General features: G+C 31.0%; 1 protein-coding gene across 1 annotated transcript; it reads left to right on the top strand.

The window, feature by feature from the left end:
- Nucleotides 1–7,055: 7,055 nt before the first annotated feature.
- LOC135949893 (uncharacterized) lies at nt 7,056–12,227 on the top strand. Its single transcript, XM_065499347.1, has one exon. The coding sequence runs from the start codon at nt 7,056–7,058 to the stop codon at nt 12,225–12,227; it is 5,172 nt and encodes a 1,723-aa protein (XP_065355419.1).
- The last annotated feature ends 10,682 nt before the right edge of the window (nt 12,228–22,909 follow it).

The following is a 22,909-nucleotide window of genomic DNA, read 5'->3' as shown; positions in this document are numbered from 1 at the left end:
TTGTAGAGATTAGTTGTATCGATACGTAGAAAATTGGTTTTGTCGAAGTTAATATGAAGACCAACACCAGATGCCAGCTGATGTATCTGATCTAATTTGGCTGATATTTCGGTAAAGTTATGTGCGAGCAGGCAAATGTCATCAGCGTAGTTGACTACTTCAAGTCGACAATTCATACCCCATGTAATGCCTCTTCTAACGCGGCTTGTTTGCTGCATAATTGAGTCCAATACAATATTGAATAACTGAGGAGGTAGGATACATCCCTGTCGTACCCCAGTGCTAATACCAATCGGATTGCTGAACATGCAGTACTCGTCTTGTTGAGTTGCCATGCAGATATCTCAGGTGGAATTCCCTTGCATCGAAATATAGTGAAGATCGCCATTCTACCGACTGCTCGATCGGTATGGTCTGAAACCAGCTTGCTCATTACGAAGATCAGCTGAATGTGATGATGAAAGTCTAGCATAGAATATATTCACTAACACCTTATTAATCTACGTTAATGTCTCCTTTCTTGAGTAGTTTAATTTCACTTAGTTCAGCAGGATGAGAGTGCGATGTCCAAAAGTCTTTGATAATAGGTCTGATTATTTCAGCGCTAAGAATCGGATCAGCCTTAAGCAGTTCTGGATTGCTGTAGTCTACATCTGGTGCAGGCCATTCTTTAGTGTAATTATAGCATTAGCGATCCCAGTTTCGTTTGATCAAATCGTACCCATGTCGGATCTGATTTGATGTGAAGTACAGTGACATTGCCAGACAGTTGAGGGTTACGGAATTGATAGTATGCCGGCATGATAGTCGAACCATATTGACAATTGCGGCTCCACGGAGAGACAGTTCCTCTTATCGGCTCTTTAAGAGGATACATGGTTGAACGGACGTTCGCTGATATCTGTTGTGCAATTTTGTACAAATTTGTACTTCGTTGCGTATCGGCAGCTGTCTGGGTTTCTGTCTCGCTGCGAGTTTCTTTTGACCAAGCGATCTAAACTGGTATTCTGGGCCTGTAGGATAGATTTAGAAACTCAACGTTAATGGCACCTTTAAGTTGTTTTCCATCTTCAATAAGTTGCCAATTGGCTTCCGATCAAACTATTTTAGTGATATTCAAGTAAAAATTTAATTTTGGTCAGAAATAATACTGATCAAGCTACTTTTGCCACAAAAACGCTTTTTTCAATGCTAGGGTCCATTAAATGTTTGGGAGATTTTCATAAAATAGTCAGGAATTATAATATTAATCAGAGATCATCCTTTAGCTCCTTTAGCAAATTCAACTATTATTTAGACGGTAAAAGATTTTTAGCGATCTTCATTTAACAAATAATAGAGATCCTGAATATAGCTCATATTGCCGTTCAAAAGCATAATGATGATTTTTGTTAATTTCATAAAGTAACAATTTCTATCCTAAATAATAAATTACAGATCAATTGATCTTCATATAAAAAAAGAATTTTGATTTTAAATAATAGTGATCAAAAATCAAGTTCCTTTTAGAGACATACATATTTACAATATTATGAACTATTCAAGATTTTTAGTGATCTTCATATAAAAAACGTGATCTGGTCAGCAATAATAATGATCACCAATATTGATCAACCACCGTTTTTTTGGATAAAACGATTATTTAGAAAGATTTTTCGAGATCTTCATATAAAAACCGTTTTTTTTTTAGAAATAATAGTGATCACATATCAAACTCTTTTTTTAGTGATCTTCATATAAAATATCGAGTTTTGAAGTGAAAGTGATTTTTAGTGATCATCATATAAAAAACGAGATCTGATCAGCAATAATAATGATCACCAATATTGATCAACCACCCTTTTTTTGGATAAAGCAATTATTTAGAAAGATTTTTCGAGATCTTCATATAAAAACAGTTTTTATTTTTGTTAGAAATAATAGTGATCACAGATCAAACTTTTTTTTTAGTGATCTTCATATAAATATCGATTTTTGAAGTGAAATAATAGTCATCTCAGATCAAGCTTATTTTTTCGTTTACACTATTGTTTACAAAGTCATGAACGATTAAAGATTTTTAGTGATCTTCATATTAAAAATTTATGTTTGGTCTAAAATAATAGTCAGATTAAGCAGCTTTTGACGTCTAAATGTTTATTTACAATTGAACATTTTTAGTTATCTCCATATAAAAAATAGAGTTTTGCTGTGAAAGAATTGTGATCACAGATTTTTGTGCATCGTTTTTGTTTCAGAAATAATAGCGATTATAGAGCAAGCTGCTTTTGCATACTTACAAAATTAAGAACAATTCAAGATTTTTAGTGGTCTTCTTATTAAAAAAAAAAGGATTTTTAGTCATAAATAAAAGTGATCACAGTTCAAATTGCTTTTGCCGTTTAAACGCTTATTTATAAAGTTATAGTCCATTAAAGATTTTTGGAGACTTTCATTAAATTCTTCGTTTTTAGCTAGAAATATTAGTGATCACAGATCACACTATGGATCTGTGATCATTAATACTCCCGGCTAAAAATCAAATGAGATCTGGTCAGCAGTAATAGTTATCACCACGATATTTTTCGTGATCTTCATATAAAAACCGAGTTTTTGTTAGAAATAATAGTGATCACTGATCAAACTTCATTTGCCGATTAAACGCTTTTGTGCAAAATTATGGGTGATTAATGATTTTTAGTGATCTTCATATGAAAACAAATTTTTTGTTAGAAATAAGACCCCTTTCACACTGGGCAATTTAGTTGCGCAAGTCTCTTGTGTTTGTAGATGCCTGAGTTAATGTCGGGTTAAGGAGAAGAACATTTTACATGCTGTTTTGTTGTTGGGCAAGATACTTGCGCAACTAAATTGCCTAGTGTGAAAGGGGTCTAATAGTGATCGCTGCTCAAACTCTTTTTTTAGTGATCATAAAATTCAGGTCCATTAAAGATTTTTGGAGACTTTCAATTTTTAATCTTGATTTCTAACCAGAAATGTAAGTGATCACAGATCAAGCTATATATCTAGAATTATTTTATTTTTGGATCATTGAAGATTTTTAGTGATCTTCTTATAAAAAATGTTATACAAAGTCATGGACGTTTTAATACTTTTAATTATCTTCATATAACAAATCGATAAGAGTGATCGCAGATCAAGCTCCTTTTGTAGTCAAGCTATGGATCTAGGATTATTTTAGTTGTGGACCTTTGAAGATCCTTAGTGATCTTCTTATGAAAAATTGTACTATTAAAATGTTATTATTACATATTTTCATATAACAATTCAATAAGAGTGATCGCAATTCAATAAGATTGACAAAATTATGCACGTTTAAAGATTTGTGGTTGTTTGAGTCTAAATACATACAATATATTTAAAAGAATTCCATAGAACTTATCTTGGACAGCTCTAAGAAATGTCAAAGAGAATTTTCAAAAAAATAGTTGTTGCACATTATCGCCGTTTATAACTTACTACTAACTATTCACATTTAGTCTATATTGATTTTGATTTGAATTGAATTGTGTTAAGTTGTATTCAAGAAACGACTTCATATAGTGTGGAGTAAAAGACCACAATTACAAGTATGAGTTGGAGCGGAGTAAGTTGGTTTGTTTGCTGATGGTCGATCAATCGTTTGGACACTCCACATATAATTGTCGCATACATATTTAATACGTTATTTATTTATTTCTTTTTTTTGTAATTCATTTTTTGTAACTACAAATATGTTCGATCTGCTTGGTATTGGTTGGTGTATCTGTGTGTGTGTTGTGTTTATGAGTGATCGTGTGCCAAAATACAATTGAAACGTTAGACGTCAAACCTCAAATCTAGTTGAATGATTTTGTTTAATAGTTTAAACATAATTGTTTAAATGATTGGAAAAACGTTTCAAGCTTGCTAATGTTAAGTGGTTGCCATTGTAATCCTTTTAAATATGTAGTTATTTAGTTGCATGTATGTACATATGTAAGTTTGTTTGTTTGTTTGTAAGAGGTGCGCAAGCGCGCGCGCTTCATCGCTTGTACTTTTTATTCGCTTGTTATTTTAACTCCTCGTATGGTATTCACTTGGGTGCGGCGGTATTTCAACTTTACCATATATTCTGTTTTTGTTTTTTTTTTTTAAATATAAATTTTGTTTGTAAGTTTTTGTCTTGTTCATTTTATCCAGTCAACCAGCCAAAGCAACCAACCAACCAAACAAACATTCAAGTACCTCGTAGTTACAAGAGTGTAGTAGATAGAGTCTCTCGTACTTGTATCTACAATTTATAACTATTTTTTTTCCTTTTTGAATTTTTTTTATTTTTTTGAATTGGAATGGAGTAGAGTTTGTAGTAGATTGTCTTTAAAATTGTATTTTTTTATCATTTCTTTATTAATAATTTTGTTGCTGCTGCTGCTTTTTAATATTAAATTTCAAGAGCGTTGCGTTCCGTCTTGCTTATGAGCGTGGGTAAACATTGTAACTTATTGGCATAACCCAACCGAACCGCACAAAAAAGAGCAACAAATTTTAACTTAAATAAAAATAATAAAAAATAATACTAAATTGGATAAAATTGTTGAACAAACGAAGCAAAAAATACCAACAAAATAAGCTATGAACATTACAGCAATTAGCATGCCACATGATGACAGCAACAATGTCAATATTATTGCATAAATAATTTTATTTTTTTTATATTTTTTTTTTTTTTGCATAAATATGGCATGCAAAAATGTTGAAATAGAAATAAAAATTATTTGCCAGGATTTGAATGGTTGACAAATATCAGGTCTAACAGGTTTATTGAGTTGACAGGCAGGCAGTTCAAAGTAGGGTGACAAAATGTTAACAGAAATAGCAGTGGTCAGACAAGTTGTCAATCTTAAGCAATTCTAAATGTATTACTTTGTAATAAATGGCCTTTACCTTATGCATTACTTGGAAAGGAACACAAATTTAGGAAAAAATCTAGGGACAGTAAAGATGTTTGGAGATTTTAGTAAAAAATCGGCCAATTTAACGCTTATTTACAAAGTTAAAGAAATTTTAATGATAGTGAAGCTGCTTTTGCCGATTAAACGTGTTGATGACTGCCGCCTTATATTTCTGATAATTTTATATTTATAATTAATTTCAATACTCGTACTAATTTTACTACTTTCACTACGTACATAATAATACAAGACTGTAATGACTAATTTAAGACTTTGGTAACCCTGGAACAAGGAGGACAGTATAATAAAAGAACCCGCATAAATAAGAACATTTGAAATTGAAAGAAAACTATTTTGTGAACAATATTAAATAATAACAAGTAAGAGTGCTATATTCGGCTGTGCCGAATCTTATATACCCTTCACCAAATTATACTTTAAAATTTTAAATATTTTTAGGTAAACAAAATTTAATTTTTTTTAGTTGTTTTTTTTAATTTTTTGGAAAAAAATTTATTTTAAATTTTTTTTTTTTTAAATTAAATTTTTTTTTTTTTAAATTTAAAATTTTTTTTTTAAATTTTAAAATTTTTTTTTTGGTTTTATAAATTTTTTTTTTTTGAAAAAAAAAAATTCGGGTTAAAAATTTTTTTTTCCCGATTTTGACCCATTGTAGGTCCAACTTAATATGGTCTTATATACGTCGTTGCAAATGTCTTTGAAATATCTATCATTAGATATCCATATTGTCTATATTAATGTCTTAGTAATCCAGATATAGGTAAAAAATTGGTCAAAAATCGAGGTTGTCTTGGTTTTTTCCTCATATCTCAGCCATTTGTAGACCGATTTTGCTGATTTTAAATAGCAAAATTCTCGAAAGCATGTCTGACAGAATTATTGAAGATTTGGATCCCGAAGATATCTGGGGTCTTCAGAAAACTGATTTCAACAGACAGACAGACAGACAGACAGACGGACAGACAGACAGACAGACAGACAGACAGACAGACAGACAGACAGACAGACAGACAGACAGACGGACATGGCTTAATCGACTCCGCTATCTATAAGGATCCAGAATATATATACTTTATAGGGTCGGAAATGAAAAATGTAGAAATTACAAACGGAATGACAAACTTATATATACCCTTCTCACGAAGCTGAAGGGTATAATAAACCAGTGAATTAAATGAATTAATATAAAATGCATTGTTTTATTTTGTATACAGTCCATTAAGGAAACGTACATATTTTTGGTCCAATCGATCCAGATACGGTTGTGTAAAGTGAAGTGAGAAACTAAAAAACAACAATTTGCATAATAACAAAAACAATACATACGCGTCGCGAACGTGGTAGTTCTTATAATTGTTTCAAATTCGCAAGCAACAAATACGTCAATTGTATACATGTTGAGGTGTCTCTCATTGTTACAACAACAAATACACGCGTCGATCGTAATAATCTTCTGTTAATGCATATGTTTTGTTATACATACGGAATATACGACAAATATTGAAAATTTTGTCATACATACGAAATATAACTAAGTGTCTAAGGGTGTTTTTTCCTAAACATGATACAAAAGAGTGAAAGTGCCTACATACATGGAATTTTTGTAAGATAAAGGAAGTATCAACATACATGGAATTTCAGTAGATGGTAGGGAAGAGGGAATGTGCAAAATCAGTTGTCAGAAGCTCGATTACATACATGAACAAATTGGTGTGAAAAGGACAAGTGTAATATTAGAATTGAATACATGGGAATTAGTAAGACAGTGACAGTGTTGATTATCAGTTACATTTTAAATTCGACAAGAATGGAAAGCAGTGGCTTTTTAACTATAGTCTAATAAGATCATAACAAGTGTGAATCAGTGCTCTATGAACTTGAATGTTTTGTAGGATTGTGAGATGTGCTAAGGGATGTAAGCACATTGGTTATAGAATTCGCTTAATATTGATATTGAATGAAAAGTGCCTGAACTATGAAATAGGGTGTGCGCGTGAATAAATAAGACTGTATAACTTTGAAAAACCGGGAATTAACATTAAATAAGTAAGTGATACTTGAAAACGGTAATGAACTATTTTTTTTGAGAATTGCTGATTATAAAACGTACATTTGTTCAAAATGGAACAACTGAAAAGGAAACGCACACAATTGAAAAAATCTATCACAAGATTGTATAATTTTATATCTGGCCCTAATGCCAATTACAATGATATTAAGGTACGTATCGATGAATTTGAAAGTGTTTTTATGAAATATAAGGACATTCAAGATGAAATTGATGGCTTATGCGAAAATGAAATTGAAATTCAGAGAGAGGATTCATATCGTAATGAAATTGAGGAAACGTATTTTAGTGCAAGATCTATATATTCGTCATTTACTCAGGAAAATTTGGATAATACAATGATTGAAGGAGCTGCTGCAAGTACTCCACAACTCAATAATGATTTAACAGCATTACTACAAACAATGTCAACAACATTGACATCAGTCGTTAATTTGCAGTCCTCTAATATGAATGATTCGAACCACAACAACAATTCAGGTATTCGTTTACCACAAATTCAGATTCCAGATTTTGATGGCAATTTATCAAACTGGATTCGGTTTAGGGATTTATTCAACGCCATGGTTGATGCTAGGACAAATTTATCAGAAGTCGAGAAGCTGGAGTATCTTCAAACGAAACTAAAAGGCGAAGCGTCGTCAATAATTAAACATTTGACTCCTACGAACAGTAATTATAGAATAGCTTGGGATCTGGTTAAGAGGAAGTTCGACAGACCAGATCAAATAAGGGAAACGTATATTAGATTACTATTGACTCAGCCCTCGGTCAAGAATGGCACTTTATCGGAAATTAAACAATTTTACAACAACACTGTTGAATGCTATAATGCCCTTACTATTTTGTATGAATCTGTGGCTTCATGGGATCCATTATTATTATTTTTAATAAGGGAAAAGTTAGACCGAGAGACGATTACGCTGTGGTATCGTCAGCAGAATGAGGATAATAGGCAGTCATTTCAAAAGTTGTTGGATTTTTTGGAGAACCGTTTAATAGAGTTGGAAAGTTTGGACATACCTAATCAGTCATCGAAATTTAGGAAGGCTAATAAATTTGTAACTATGACTACCACAACTCAATCATGCCCTGTCTGCAAAAAGGATCACTTCTTGTTTGCATGTCAGCAGTTTAAGGATCTGACTATTGAGAAACGCAGGAACATGGTTCTCAAAAGTGGTTTTTGTTTCAACTGTCTAAAGGAGAAGCATCTTTCTAAGGACTGTAAGTCCAGTTCTTGCAGAACTTGTGGCTTAAAACACAATACATTATTACATGTTAATACCAATCAATCAAGGGGCATCGCCGATCAGCCACATGTCGATCCTAATGGCTCCTCTTCGATTACAATAAATTCAAGTCAACAGACTACAACACATCAAACTACGCTTTTGCCAACAGCAGTAATAATGGTACGTGACAAGAACAACAGCTTGCAGCCATGCAGAGCTCTGATGGATTCTGGTGCACAGTCAACGCTTATTTCGGAAGCATGTGTTCAGCGACTTCATTTGAATAGGTCGTATGATAAAACTGCTCTATGTGGAGTTGGTGGAAATAACACAAGTTACACCAGAGGAAAGGTACAATTGGAAATTTTTGCTAAGGATATCGGCAGAACGATCATAGTTCAGACTTATTGCTTGTCAAATCTAACACAATATATTCCATCGCAAACAATAGTTAACCAAGGGCTCGAATATTTTCAAAGTTTGAAACTTGCAGATCCTGCCTACCATAAACCAAATCGCATCGACATCATATTGGGAGCTGATGTGTTTCCCCATTGCATTTTGGATGAAAAGGTATCCCATCCCTCAGGTTCCCCAACTGCACTTAGTACAATATTCGGTTGGGTGATTATGGGTAATGTCAATAAACAACCCGAAATGTCAATCCTAATAGCTCATGTACATACTGGCCTGGATGAACAACTACAACGTTTTTGGGAGATAGAACAATGTGAAGTTCAATCAAAGCATCTAACTCCTGATGAGGAACATGCTGAACAACATTTCATGGAAAATGTTCAGAAACAATCTGATGGACGATATATGGTGAAACTCCCATTCAAGACAAATGATTTTCAACTTGGGGAATCGAAGAAATCGGCTATGCAAAGACTTGAGTCAATGGAACGACAGTTTTGCAGGAATGTTGATCTCAAAGCAGAGTTTCACGAATTCATGAACGAGTACATACAGCTCAATCACATGCAAATATCACCTAATGGAACGGAACAACAAGTTTACTATATGCCACACCATGCTGTATTAAAACCGTCAAGCACCACAACCAAATTACGCGTTGTTTTTGATGCATCTTGCAAGAGTTCAAACAACACATCGCTAAATGATCACCTTCTAGTTGGACCTACAGTTCAAAATGATTTGTATTCAATTCTTCTAAAGTTTCGGCGACATAGGATAGGTTTTACCGCTGATATCGAGAAGATGTACAGGCAGGTGCTCATACACCCGGATGATAGGTCGTATCAAAGTATTTTATGGCGTGATTCAACAAAGGATCCTCCAACCACATATCAGCTCAAAACAGTTACGTATGGGACTGCATCGGCTCCATTTTTGGCCACCCGTACACTAATGCAAGTTGCTTTAGATAATTCACAGGAGTTCCCAAAAGAGTCCAGCGAAATCATCAACAATTTTTATGTAGACGATTACATGTCTTCCGCACCGAATGTGGGATCCGCTTGTTCGCGTCATGCAACACTTTGCTCAATATTATCGAAATCAGGTTTTAATCTTCGCAAATGGTCAACAAATTCAAGGGAATTGTTGGAAAGTATAGAGCCCCAAGATCGAGCATGCTCGTCTGAGATGATAATAGATCAGACGGAAACAGTAAAGACTCTAGGACTGCTATGGAACACTTCAACGGATTGTTTCCAATACAGTGTATGTTTTCAACAAGTCTCTGAAGTAATCACAAAACGTCGCGTGCTATCAGATATATCAAGGATTTACGATCCGATTGGTTGGCTATCTCCGGTATTGATAAAAATGAAGATATTTATGCAGAAACTTTGGATTAAAGGTGTTAATTGGGATCAAGACCTACCGAGTGATTTAAAAGCCGAATGGTTACAACTGCAGAATAATGTCGAGAACATTCGAGATCTACAAATTCCCAGATGGTTTAACTTCAACGTTGGAGATGGTATTGAACTTCATGGTTTCGCAGATTCATCTGAACTAGCTTATTCAGCTGCTATCTATGTACGTGTCATTAAACCAGATGGATCGATGATAACCAGCCTAATAACATCAAAAACCAGAGTTACCCCGATTCGACAGATAACACTTCCACGTTTGGAGCTGTGTGCTGCTCATCTCATGGTAAAAGTAATGGTTAAAGTGAAACAAGCTTTGGAATTGCAGAATGTACCTACATATGGTTGGACTGATTCAACCGTCGTACTAGCTTGGTTAAGAGATCATCCCAGGCGGTGGAAAACCTTCATTGCAAATAGAACGTCTCATATTATCAACGTTATTCCCGCAAGTCAGTGGCGTCATATTACGTCAAAACAGAATCCTGCAGATTTGGCTACACGTGGCATCTCTTCAGCTGAATTAAAGGACAACAATCTGTGGTGGCAAGGGCCACATATATTACAAAGTATAACAATGGAAGCTACACCGACAACGTCAACGGAAATTATTCCAAAAGATATTGATTTAGAGGAGCGCAAGGTGATCGCAACGGCAACATCAGTCAAACAAACAGATTTGTTTGAACTATTCTCAAGTTATAATGTGCTACTTCGTGTAACTGCTCTAATTTTGCGCTTTGTTGGTAATTGTAAATGCAAATCTCAACGGCAAACTGGTTTCATCACTACCATGGAACTTCAAAATGCTCATAGAATGCTGGTAAGAAAAGCTCAACATGAATCATATACCGCGGAAATTCGTACGTTAACACATGGCAATCAACTTCCTTCTGGAAATAAGCTTACCAGCCTATCTCCATTTCTCGACAATTTTGGAATTTTGCGAGTAGGTGGTCGTCTTGAAAACGCTTCTATCAGTTATGATCAGAAGCACCCATATATTCTACATAGGAACCATATTCTAACACAACTCATCGTTCGACACTTTCACACAAAACATTTACATGCTGGAAAACGTCAGCTCCAGTACTCATTAGGATTGAAGTACTGGATTCCAGAAGTGTTTCAAGTCATAAAAAGAACAATCTACCAATGTACAACATGTTTGCGGTTCCGACAAAGACCATTTCAACAACGTATGGGTGATCTTCCTTCCTGTCGCTTGCAACCAGGCTCAACATTTTTGTATGTCGGCATCGATTTTGCCGGACCAATGTTCATACGATCGTGGAAGGGTCGTGGTTCCAGGACATATAAATGTTGGTTGGCAGTATTTGTTTGCTTAAATACAAAAGCAATCCATCTTGAACCTGTAACGGACCTTTCTACACCGACATTTCTTGCTTCATTCCGTCGTTTCACCTCTAGACGGGGGACACCACTTCACGTTTACACAGACAACGGAACCAATTTCGTTGGCTGCAATCGAGAATTGAAGGAGTTATACGATTTTCTTATCACGAATTATCCATATATTCAAAAAGAAATGTCCAACGAGCAGATACAATGGCATTTCATACCTCCGTCCGCACCTAATTTTGGTGGCATATGGGAAGCAGGTGTCAAATCCGTCAAATTCCATATGAAACGTGTTTTGGGCAATTCATCTACAACATACGAAGAACTAAGTACGCTGCTGTGTCAAATTGAATGCTGCTTAAATTCTCGACCATTATGCCTGAAATTTGAAGGAGACATCGACCCTCTAACACCAGCACATTTTTTGATACTACGCTCAATGAAGTCAATTCCAGACGAAAATTTAATTGATGTCAACGTTAGTCGTCTAAGCAGATGGCAATACATACAAAGCTTAGTTCAACAATTTTGGTCTAAGTGGTCTAACGAATACCTTAGTCAACTACAACAACGGCCAAAGTGGCGCCGGAAAATTCAAAATCTACAAATCGATGATATCGTTCTCATCAAAGAGGAAAATCTTCCCCCTACACAATGGCTTATGGGAAGGATCATATGTACTCATCCCGGTAAGGACAACATTGTCAGAGTGGTTTCATTGAGGACAACAAAGGGTATCCTCAAACGTCCAATCTCAAAGATATGCCCGCTACTTATGGATTGTTGAAAGGAATCCTTTCAAGGTGGGCCGATATGTTGATGACTGCCGCCTTATATTTCTGATAATTTTATATTTATAATTAATTTCAATACTCGTACTAATTTTACTACTTTCACTACGTACATAATAATACAAGACTGTAATGACTAATTTAAGACTTTGGTAACCCTGGAACAAGGAGGACAGTATAATAAAAGAACCCGCATAAATAAGAACATTTGAAATTGAAAGAAAACTATTTTGTGAACAATATTAAATAATAATAAACCAGTGAATTAAATGAATTAATATAAAATGCATTGTTTTATTTTGTATACAGTCCATTAAGGAAACGTACAAAACGCTTATTTACAAAGTAAATTGAATTTTTGTCCTAATCCCAAACTGAGATGAATCATCTCTAGTCAAGCTCCTTTTGTCCAAATGCTTATTTACAAAGTTATAAGCGATCAGGGCTTATTAGTGATCTTCAAATAAAAAGAGATTTTTGGTCGGAAATAATACTGATCACAGGGAACTTACTCCTATTGCCGATGAAACGATTATTTACAAAGAAAATTGAGTCAAATAATAACCGAATTTTAATTTTGTCCTAATCCCAAACTGGGGAAGTTTTAATGTTGATATTTTAAAGAACTGTTTGAATTAATAGTTTAATAATGTAACAGAGATTTAATTTTTATTTTAAGTTTTGAATTCCCATTTAAATTTTCGTAATTCCTTTTGTGGGGAAATTTTCTTTTGAATTTTGGATTTTTTTTAAATTGTATCTTTAAAGTATTTTTTATAAAAATTAATTTTTTCTTGATATTTTTGAATTCCCATTTAAATTTTAAAAATTCCTTTTGTGGGGAAATTTTATTTTGAATTTGGGAATTTTAAATTTAATTATTTAAAAATAACTTTAAAAGACTATTAATTTATAATAAACATTATAAATAAAATCCCTAAATTTATTCCTTATGCCAATCTGGGGAAGTTTTAATGTTGAAATTTAATAAAAATGTTTAAGAAGAATGTTAGTTAGATTAATAAAGCAACATATATTTAATTCTTGTTTTAACTTTTTAATTCCCATTTAAATTTTAAAAAAATCTATTTTTGTCAATAATTAAATTTTGCTTTGAATTATAGAACTCCCATTTAAATTTTAAAAATTTCTTTGTGGGGAAATTTTATTTTGAATTTAGGAATTTTTTAAAATTGTGTCTTTAGCCATTTTCTTTATTTTTTAAATAAATGCATTTGTTATTAAAATTTTTGAATTCCCAATTAAATTTTCAAAATTCCTTTTATTGAATTTAGGAATTTAAAATAAAATTATTTAAATTAATTTTTATGGAAGATTAGTTTATAACAAATATTATCTCCCAAATCCCTAAATCTGTTCCTAATCCCAATCTGGGGAAGTATTAATAGTGAGATTTTATAAAAATGTTCAAGTGGAATTAAATAAACTAACAGAGATTTAATTCTTGAATTCGCATTTAAATTTTAAAAAAATCTTTTTGTGGGGAAATTTTATTTAGGATTAACATATATGTATTTTAAAATTATATTATAAAAGTATTTTTGACAATAATTAAATTTTTCTTTGAATTTTAGAATTCCAATTTAAATTTTAAAAATTCCTTTTGTGGGGAAATTTTATTTTAAATTTAGGAATTTTTTAAAATTATATCTTTAAAGTATTTTTTAAAAAAATGCATTTATTATTAAAATTTTTGAATTCCCAATTAAATTTTCAAAATTCCTTTTATGGGGAAATTTTCTTTTGAATTTAGGAATTTTTTAAAATTGTATCTGGTATTAAAGTATTTTTTAAAAAAATGCATTTATTATTAACATTTTTGAATTGCCAATTAAATTTTAAAAATTCCTTTTATAGGGAAATTTCTTTTTGATTTTAGGAATTTAAAATTAAATTATTTAAATTAATTTTTATGGAAGATTAATTTATAACAAACATTATCTTGCATATCCCTAAATCTGTTCCTAACCCAATCTGGGGAAGTATTAATAGTGAGATTTTATAAAAATGGAATTAAACATTTTCTACTTGAATTAAATAGATTAATAAACTAACAGAGATTTAATTCTTGAATTCGAATTTAAATTTTAAAAAATCTTTTTGTGGGGAAATTTTATTTTGGATTTAGATATATTTTAAAATTGTACTATAAAAGGATTTTTGTTAATAATTAAATTTTTCTTTGAATTTTTGAATTCCCATTTAAATTTTAAAAATTCCCTTTGTGGGGAAATTTTATTTTAAATTTAGGAATTTTTTAAAATGATATCTTTAAAGTATATTTTATAAAAATTCATTTTTTCATGAAATTTTTGAATTCCCAATTTAAATTTTAAAAATTCCTTTTGTGGGGAAATTTTATTTTGAATTTAGGAATTTAAAATTAAATTAAATTATTTTAATTAATTTTTATAGAAGATAAATTTATAATAAACATTATCTCGCACATCCCCAAATTAGTTCCTAATCCCAAACTGGGGAAGTTTTAATGTTGAGATTTTATAAAAATGAGTAAAATAGAAAATAAAATTCTTGTTTTTGAATTCCTATTTAAATTGTATAAAATCTCTTTGTGGAGAAATTTTATTTTGGATTTAGATACATTTTAAAATTGTATCATGAAAGTATTTTTGTTTATAATTAAATTTTTCTTTGAGCTTTAGAATTCCCATTTAAATTTTAAAAATTCCTTTTGTGGGGAAATTTTATTTTAAATTTAGGAATTTTTTAAAATTGTATCATAAAGGTATTGTTGACAATAATTAAATTTTTCTTTGAATTTTAGAATTCCCATTTAAATTTTAAAAAATCTACTTCTGGGGAAATTTTATTTTGAATTTAAAATTTTTTTAAAATTGTATCCTAAAAGTATTTCTGTCAATAATAAATTTTTTTTTTAAATTTTGAAATTCCCATTTAAATTTTAAAAATTCCTTTTATGGGGAAATTTTATTTTTAATTTAGGAATTTTTTAAAATTGTTTCTTTAAAGTATTTTTTAAAAAAATGCATTTATTATTAAAATTTTTGAATTCCTATTTAAATTTTAAAAATTCCTTTTATGGGGAAATTTTATTTTGAATTTAGGAATTTTAAATTTATTTATTTTAAAAGAATTTTTATTGAAAATACAATTATAATTAAAATTGTTCGATAAATTCCTAAATTTGTTAATAATTTCTTTTGTGGGGAAGTTAAAATTTGACTCTCATATAAAAAAATTGATTTGTTGGTCAGAAATGCTAAAGATAAAAGAGATCAATTCTTACATAACTTAAAAAGGATATTGCTGAAATTAGTAGAACTATTCAAATAAGAAATAAAAAAATATTGTCTATATAGGTACTCTGCTGATTTCTTTGACCAGATTACAATTTAAAACAAAATATGCATAACAAGCTAAATACCTAGAAATACTTAAGACTTACTTAATCTCACAGATTCATCAATATTTCTGCAAACTTATTTACAGCACAAAACCCACAAAATTCCAACTGATGATGACACTTTAACCAAACAGAAATACAGAATCTGCTGCTGCTGCTGCTGCAGGCAGCATCTTTTTAATAATAAACCAATTTTGAATATTCTCATGATTTTTAATCTCGAAAATATTTACACAATCATTACAAAACTAGGAAGTTATTCCCGGTAATCATAAAAATTCTTATTAAATTACTAAAATGAAAAAGAACAACAACAAAAACAAAAACAACAACACATTGAATTCATATTTGTGCAACAACAATAACAACTGGAACCCAGGCCAAGTAAAGAAATTCCAAAGAACTTACAAAATTTATTTATTATTTGCTGTCATTATAGTGGTAGAAGTGGTCGATCGGTTGTTTGGTTGGTTGTTTGGCTGTTGTTGGTTGGTTACATTCCTTAGTTGTACTCATTCGTAGTGGAGTGGAATATTCGAATATTTTTAGCTGCAACGTAAATATTATTCATTATAAGCATCAAATATGCAACAGTAATAATAACAATAACAATAACAACAACAACACAACAGCAGCATCCACCGAAAACTTAACATTCTTTAGAAAGAATACGACAGACAGCAACAAGAAAAAAATTTCAACTCCTAAGAAACCTTCTGGCAAATTTTTCCAAAGATATGCAAAAGTAATAGCAACAACAACTCTATACATACATATATGACAGATATAGCAACAGCAATATTGAATTTATTTTAAATCGACCATAAATAATAAATAATACTCGTAAAATAAACATTATAGAGGAAATATAGTATTTAAATGGCTATTTAATATGGAAAAAATGTTGTTTGATATAAAAGGAATTTGTAAAAAATAGAAATTGCACATTTTATACCTTTCTAGTAGAATCTCTAAAGTTTTTAGTTAATAACAATTAATTTAAAGTTGTAAATTTTGCAATCCTAGGAGAGCGAACCAGGTCGTCCTATCATACAAATTGTTACAACTAAAATAGTTCTCGATGAACCAATTAGTGGGGGCAGAATCGAAATTTTTTGGAATGTCCGATCGGGAATTTTACGTGGCCATAGCCAAGGAGCATTCGAGTTTAAGTTATTCAAATGGACGATTTGGGGCTCAAAGTACCTTCGACATGTAAAATTTTTAAACACGTGCCATTTTTTGTTTCCCATCCGATTTCAAAGTTTTTAATATTTTTGAAAAGCGCTCGGCTAGGTGCTATTTATCTCTTCTAATTTTCGAGTTATAGGCATTTACAAATCTAAATTTTAAAATTTGATTTGTGGTCAATATCTATTATAGATCCAAAAATAAACGATTTTCAATTTAAATATTAAAAAAATTGTATATTTTTTCTGTTTTTTTTTGAGAAAAGGTGACTTAACTCTTTTTTTATTAAAAAATTTCTTTAAGAAAGTAGTATTTCTACTACTACTTTTTTTAAATAGTAGTAGAAATACTCCTTTTTGTTAAAATAATAGTAGAAATACTACCTTTCTTTAAAAAAGTAGTAGAAATACTACCTATTTTTAGTAGTTGAAATACTCCTTTTTTAAAATAGTAGTAGAACAGAACCTTTTTTAAAAAATATTAGAAATAAGAAAAAAAAAGTAGTATTTCTACTACTACTTTTTTTAAATAGTTGCAGAAATACTCCTTTTTGTTAAAATAGTATTAGAAATACTAACTTTTTAAAAATAGTAGTAGAAATACTCCTTTTTGTTAAAATTATAGTAGAAATACTACCTTTTTTTAAAAAAAGTTGTAGAACTACTACCATTCTTTAAAAAAGTAGTAGAAATACTACCTTTTTTAGTAGTAGAAATACTTCTTTTTTTAAAATAGTAGTAGATTAGTACCTTTTTTAAAAAGTATTAGAAAGTATTTCTACTACTACTTTTTTAAATTGTAGTAGAAATACTACTTTTCTTTAAAAAGTAGTAGAAATACTACATTTTTTATAATAGTAGTAAAAATACTACCTTTTTTAAAAAAGTAGTAAAAATACTACCTTTTTACAAAAGTAGTAGAAATTCTACCTTTTTTATAATAGTAGTAGAAATACTATCTTTTTTATAATAGTAGTAGAAATACTACTTTTTTAAAATAGTAGCAGAAATACTACTTTTTTAAAAAAGTGGTAGAAATAGTACTTTTTTAAAAATACACCCAGAGTCTCTGACGGGAATCGAACCCGCAACCCTCAGCAGCACACTATCGTCTGGTCTATCGGGGCACCCAAAAAATATTGTCAAATATGTCAAGAAAAAGATGGTCGGACTCTGAGACTCGATCCGCTTTTTTTCGGTCAAAAAGTACGACCCCATGTACTTTTGGACCGAATGGGATCGAATTTTTTTTTATTAGTTAGACAACTAAATTACGAATAACATGCAAAAGATTTCAGAGCAATATCAATTACAGATCCAAAAATAAACGATTTTCAATTTAAATATTAAAAAAATAGTAGATTTTTTCTGTTTTTTTTTTTGGAGAAAAGGTGACTTAACTCTTTTTTTATTAAAAAAAACTTTCTTTAATAATATATAACAATTTTTTCTGTAAGGTATCTTACGGAGAACATTTTGGTATAAAAAACATGTAAAATTTTTCAAATATGTCGCTCCTACTCCCTTTGGAATTTGACCTATTTTTTATTAAAAATTCAAATTTGGGCCACATGTTCTAAAATCCCAAAGCTGGGATCAGAAAACAAAAATCAGCTTTGGAAACCTTGATATGTATCCTATTTATCGCCAAAGTATTTTCCCAGCTCCGCAGGAAATGTGGACCCTATAGGCAAAATTGTAAAAAATACCATTTTTGGGAATTTCGCTACAATTTTTAGGAATTGCGGGATTGCCTTTGACCTTTTGACAAGTTTTTTTTTACACCTTGTTATTTAGAATGACAAACATAAAAAACGTTAAAAATTTCATTGGGTTTCGTTAATAAATAAAGATTTTATTACATATTAATTGAGTTTCTAAAACTAAAATTTATATAAAAATTGTATAGGATTGCAAATATTAGGAACAATTTGATCCACATTTATTCCGAGCTATATTGTTTTGTTTAGATAAGTTAATTTTTGGTCTTACAAAAAAATTTCAAGTCAATATCTCACTTTAAAAATCCGTCCTTCGGACCAGCCGTTTAGAAATGCCAGATTTAGTTCCAAAAAAATTTTGATTCTGCCCCACTGGGTAGTGTATCATTCTAATGCCCGTAACTTCAACAAATAGATATCTACGGTGTAAAATATCCAGCAGATAAATTTACCTAAAAGGTAACTTGACATTAATTTCAAATCAATATCTACGGTAAAAATTACCCTATATTTTTACTCCATAAGTAACTATGCACTAATAGATATCTATTTGTTGAAATTACGGGCATAAATAGAATAAAGGCAAGTTTTTTTCCAAAAAGAAGTAATAATTTTCCTACCCTACAATCCCACGACAGCCGGTTCTATGAACGGGAATTGATCGATTTTACTCGGTCAAGGGCTGTCAACTCGGCTGCCACTGCTGTTTCTGTTCCGATCATGGTTTTCTGTTCCGATCATTTTCTTTCCCGAATCATAGTATTTTGCGACATAATTGCGAGGACATGTCAGTGCAAGATGCAACTCTTGGATGAGATAGGTCACTTTTTAGACCTCAACCATTAAAGGTAGAGAAAATACGAATGTTTCGTTATAGATTTAAAGAAACTGTTATGAAACACAGGTTTTTAGAAAAAAATCATTTATTTTTCAACATAGTCTCCTTAAAGATCTATACACTTTTTCCAACGTTTCTATAGAGCGGATGACGGAGCAATTCGTAGCCTAATTCATGGAAACTGCACACGTATGCACTCTTGCATTGTTCTGATGAAAAATAACTATTTCCTTATTAAATCGACCCAATAAATTGGCATAATATTCGCCATCGTTTGTTGTACCCAAAAAACTTTCGCCATGACTTTATTGGCTGAAAAAACCCACATTGGCCTTCTTTGGCGCCAATTCGCCCCGAAAAAAACTCGTCCATAATGTGGTTGAACAACGCCAAAAACTCCTGCAAAGTAGTCTCACGATTGTGTTTGTTGTCGATTGTAAGCATACCCAAGTATCATTCAAAATTGCAACCTCTTAGCCATGTGAGAATCCTATGGCTTACACAATCTTTCTTACGAAAATTTCTTTCGGAATGAAACCACTTTCAGTTTTCAAAGTGGAATTGGTATTTCATTGTAATTAGGTCTGTTCATTTACTTTCCCAGTAAATACTTGCAACGAGAGAATAAAATCAAAATTTACAAAATGACTCTCTTAAATTCTCAAAAATAGTAAAAAGTAAATGAACGCTTTTCCAGTAACAATTGTTTTATACACACAATTTTCTTATTTTATTCCTTTTAAAATGTATAAATACTCACATTTTCTTTAATTTTATTGAAAATTCTTTTGTTTTGGCATTTTTTCAATTGTTACTAACTAGTAACAACTTTTAGTTATTGAACATAGCTATTATTTGTTTTTCTGAAATTTTTTATCAATTTCTGTACCAAAAACTTCACTTTTGTTTTAAAATAAAAACGCTGTCAAATTAAAATCCAAAATACAGAATTGTTAAATATTTTTGGAATTAATAAATTGCACGGAATCTGAAGAACCTAAAATGAAATCGATCGGAATACAAACTACGGAATTGAAATCATTCCGAAAAAAATGTGTGACAGGCCTGATACACAGTGGGAGAAAACCCTAATTTAGTGGAAATAAATTCGTATCTTTTAAACGCTTGGCCAAATTAATTTCATTTATATGGAAATATTACAGGCAAGGAGGTAAGCTAATAAAGTAATGCGAAATGGGTACTGCTACTTCAGTATAATCAGCGGTAGTGGCTGCTAAACTACACTACCTCGGAAGAAATTCTATACTATTTTCAATTGTAAGAAATTATTTTAATATATCTTTCAAAAAATTTAAATTATATAAGTAATTTTATTTATAGCAAGTAACTATTTAAATCTATAGATTATGGACATTTACCCTATTACCGGCATAGGTCGAAATATTCATATGAAATTAAACTTTTTTTAGTTTTATTAATAAGATTATTTTTAAAAACGAATAACAATTACACTGTGCAACAACCAAAATCGGAATGGAGGAAATCGGGAAATATTTGGACCCGCTGTTATCAAAAAACTGGAGTCTGATGAATCACTAGGAAGTAATGGATCCAACAAAAGATGCATAACATCTTTCGATAACGCTTACACTTTTTAATAGCTTACAGAAGAAGTTCTGGACAATGTGGATATAACACTGCGTTAAAACAAATATATTAATATTGACATAAAACGCTTTGCAAATGTTATATTTTTAATCTAAATAAAGCACTACCATATTTAAAAGGACTCATAATTTTATGTCAAATTTGGTATATTGGCATTTGTTTTTAGCAACTTGTAAGTAGTTAGAATTACATAAATTTCATTTTTATATAATGTAATTACCAATAGCAATTCCTATATACAATCTTAAAAAAATAAGGAACAATTTAGTACGAGATTTTACATCGTCCAAACGATAATAATTTCTTAAAAAAATTATATAAATTCACCTCGCACTTTTTCGCAGCTAAATTTTTCACCATATGTAGTCTATAATATAGCCTTGATACTGGTATAAAAATTAGGACTGCATCTCACAGCATTAGTAACTGGCAACCTTCCGAAAATTCAAAAAGTAAAAAAAAAAAATTCTATAAGAATGTGGCCATTGGATATCACAAATAGCGGGAAATATATTTTTATTTTTCTGATTTACCAAGCCTCATATTCCATCTACATAAAAAAAAGTAAAAATACAAATTAAAGAAAATCTTGTACTATCCAGCTTAACAACAACTTTGAAACCAATTCTTCATAAAAAAATTTCCGAAAAATTTTTTATTTTTAAATAGTTGTCAAAACCAAACCACTGAAGTTATTAATAAATGTTAAATATTTTTAAGTACAGCAACAACTACAGATTGAAACTACATAACAATAAATCAAATATGCGAAAGTTTTTTTTTTTTTATTTTGCGCCACTAAATTGTTGATTTCTCCCACAGTGTGATAGTCCGAATATTGCGCATCAGCTTGCTTGATATTAAACTCAATAGTACTGGTCTGATCAACATTGTATCCTGAAAAACCTAGAATCTGAATTCCTGCTTATGTTCTTTAAATTACAAAAAACAAGAATTGGAACGTGGTCAGAGACTTCAGCCACATATTCAAGTCTCATTTCAGATGCTGCTTTGAAACAGTAGTCACACTCATAGCCACCAGAGATCGAACGATCGAGTATTCAGATGCATACAATACGAATTCTAATATATGTATGTAAGCAGTGGTACTCCCACCAGATAACTACGAATTACTCTGCTGATTCGGAATATCAGCAAATTAGTTAAAAAGTATAAACATAAATAAATTCTAAATCATTAGAAGAACTACAAGTTAAGTTTAAAAGCAGTCAATTGATGAACCAAAGTCTGATATCCCTCCAAATGTATAAGGAATTGCTATAAATTTTATCAAATATCATTTCCGACCCTAAGCATTATTGCTTATTTAAAGCCGATAAGGCGAAACTCTGGTCACAGTTCTGAAAACGTCATCCATATAAAGACCGCATAACTCAGGCTGAGATATTGGGGATGCAGTACAACACCACTTGGAATCGTTATAACCGAAATTTTCAAATACTTCCTTCAGAAGGCTGACAAGGTTGCACAAATTGGAAACATGCAAGACTGTCAGAAAATTGTGGCCGCATACAATTAGGATACAAAACTTGAATAGGAACCGGAAGAACAGTTCAAGCCTGTTTCACGATGTCGAAAGAAAAATAATTCGAACAAATTTGTATGAAAACTATTCGAAAGAATTTTAAAAACTGAGTGTTTCACATACAAATTTTTTCGACTCATTTTTCCTTCGACATCGTGGAACAGACAGTAATAGCAGTGTTAATGGATCACTGGAATTGGTGAGCATGCAAGCTGACTCGAACTTATATTCAACAGATAAAGCCACAACTGCCCAGATCGTGGAAAGCAATCAATTGTTTATCACCTCCTCTTAATTTGTTTAGATATATATTTCTGGGTTTACTTATACTGAATGATCTATCTGAGA

The sequence above is a fragment of the Calliphora vicina genome, chromosome 2 (genome assembly GCF_958450345.1).
Source record: "Calliphora vicina chromosome 2, idCalVici1.1, whole genome shotgun sequence".
Classification (NCBI taxonomy): Eukaryota; Metazoa; Arthropoda; class Insecta; order Diptera; family Calliphoridae; genus Calliphora; species Calliphora vicina.
The sequence above is the reverse complement of the archived record's forward strand: the minus strand, read 5'-3'. Positions and strand labels throughout refer to the sequence as shown.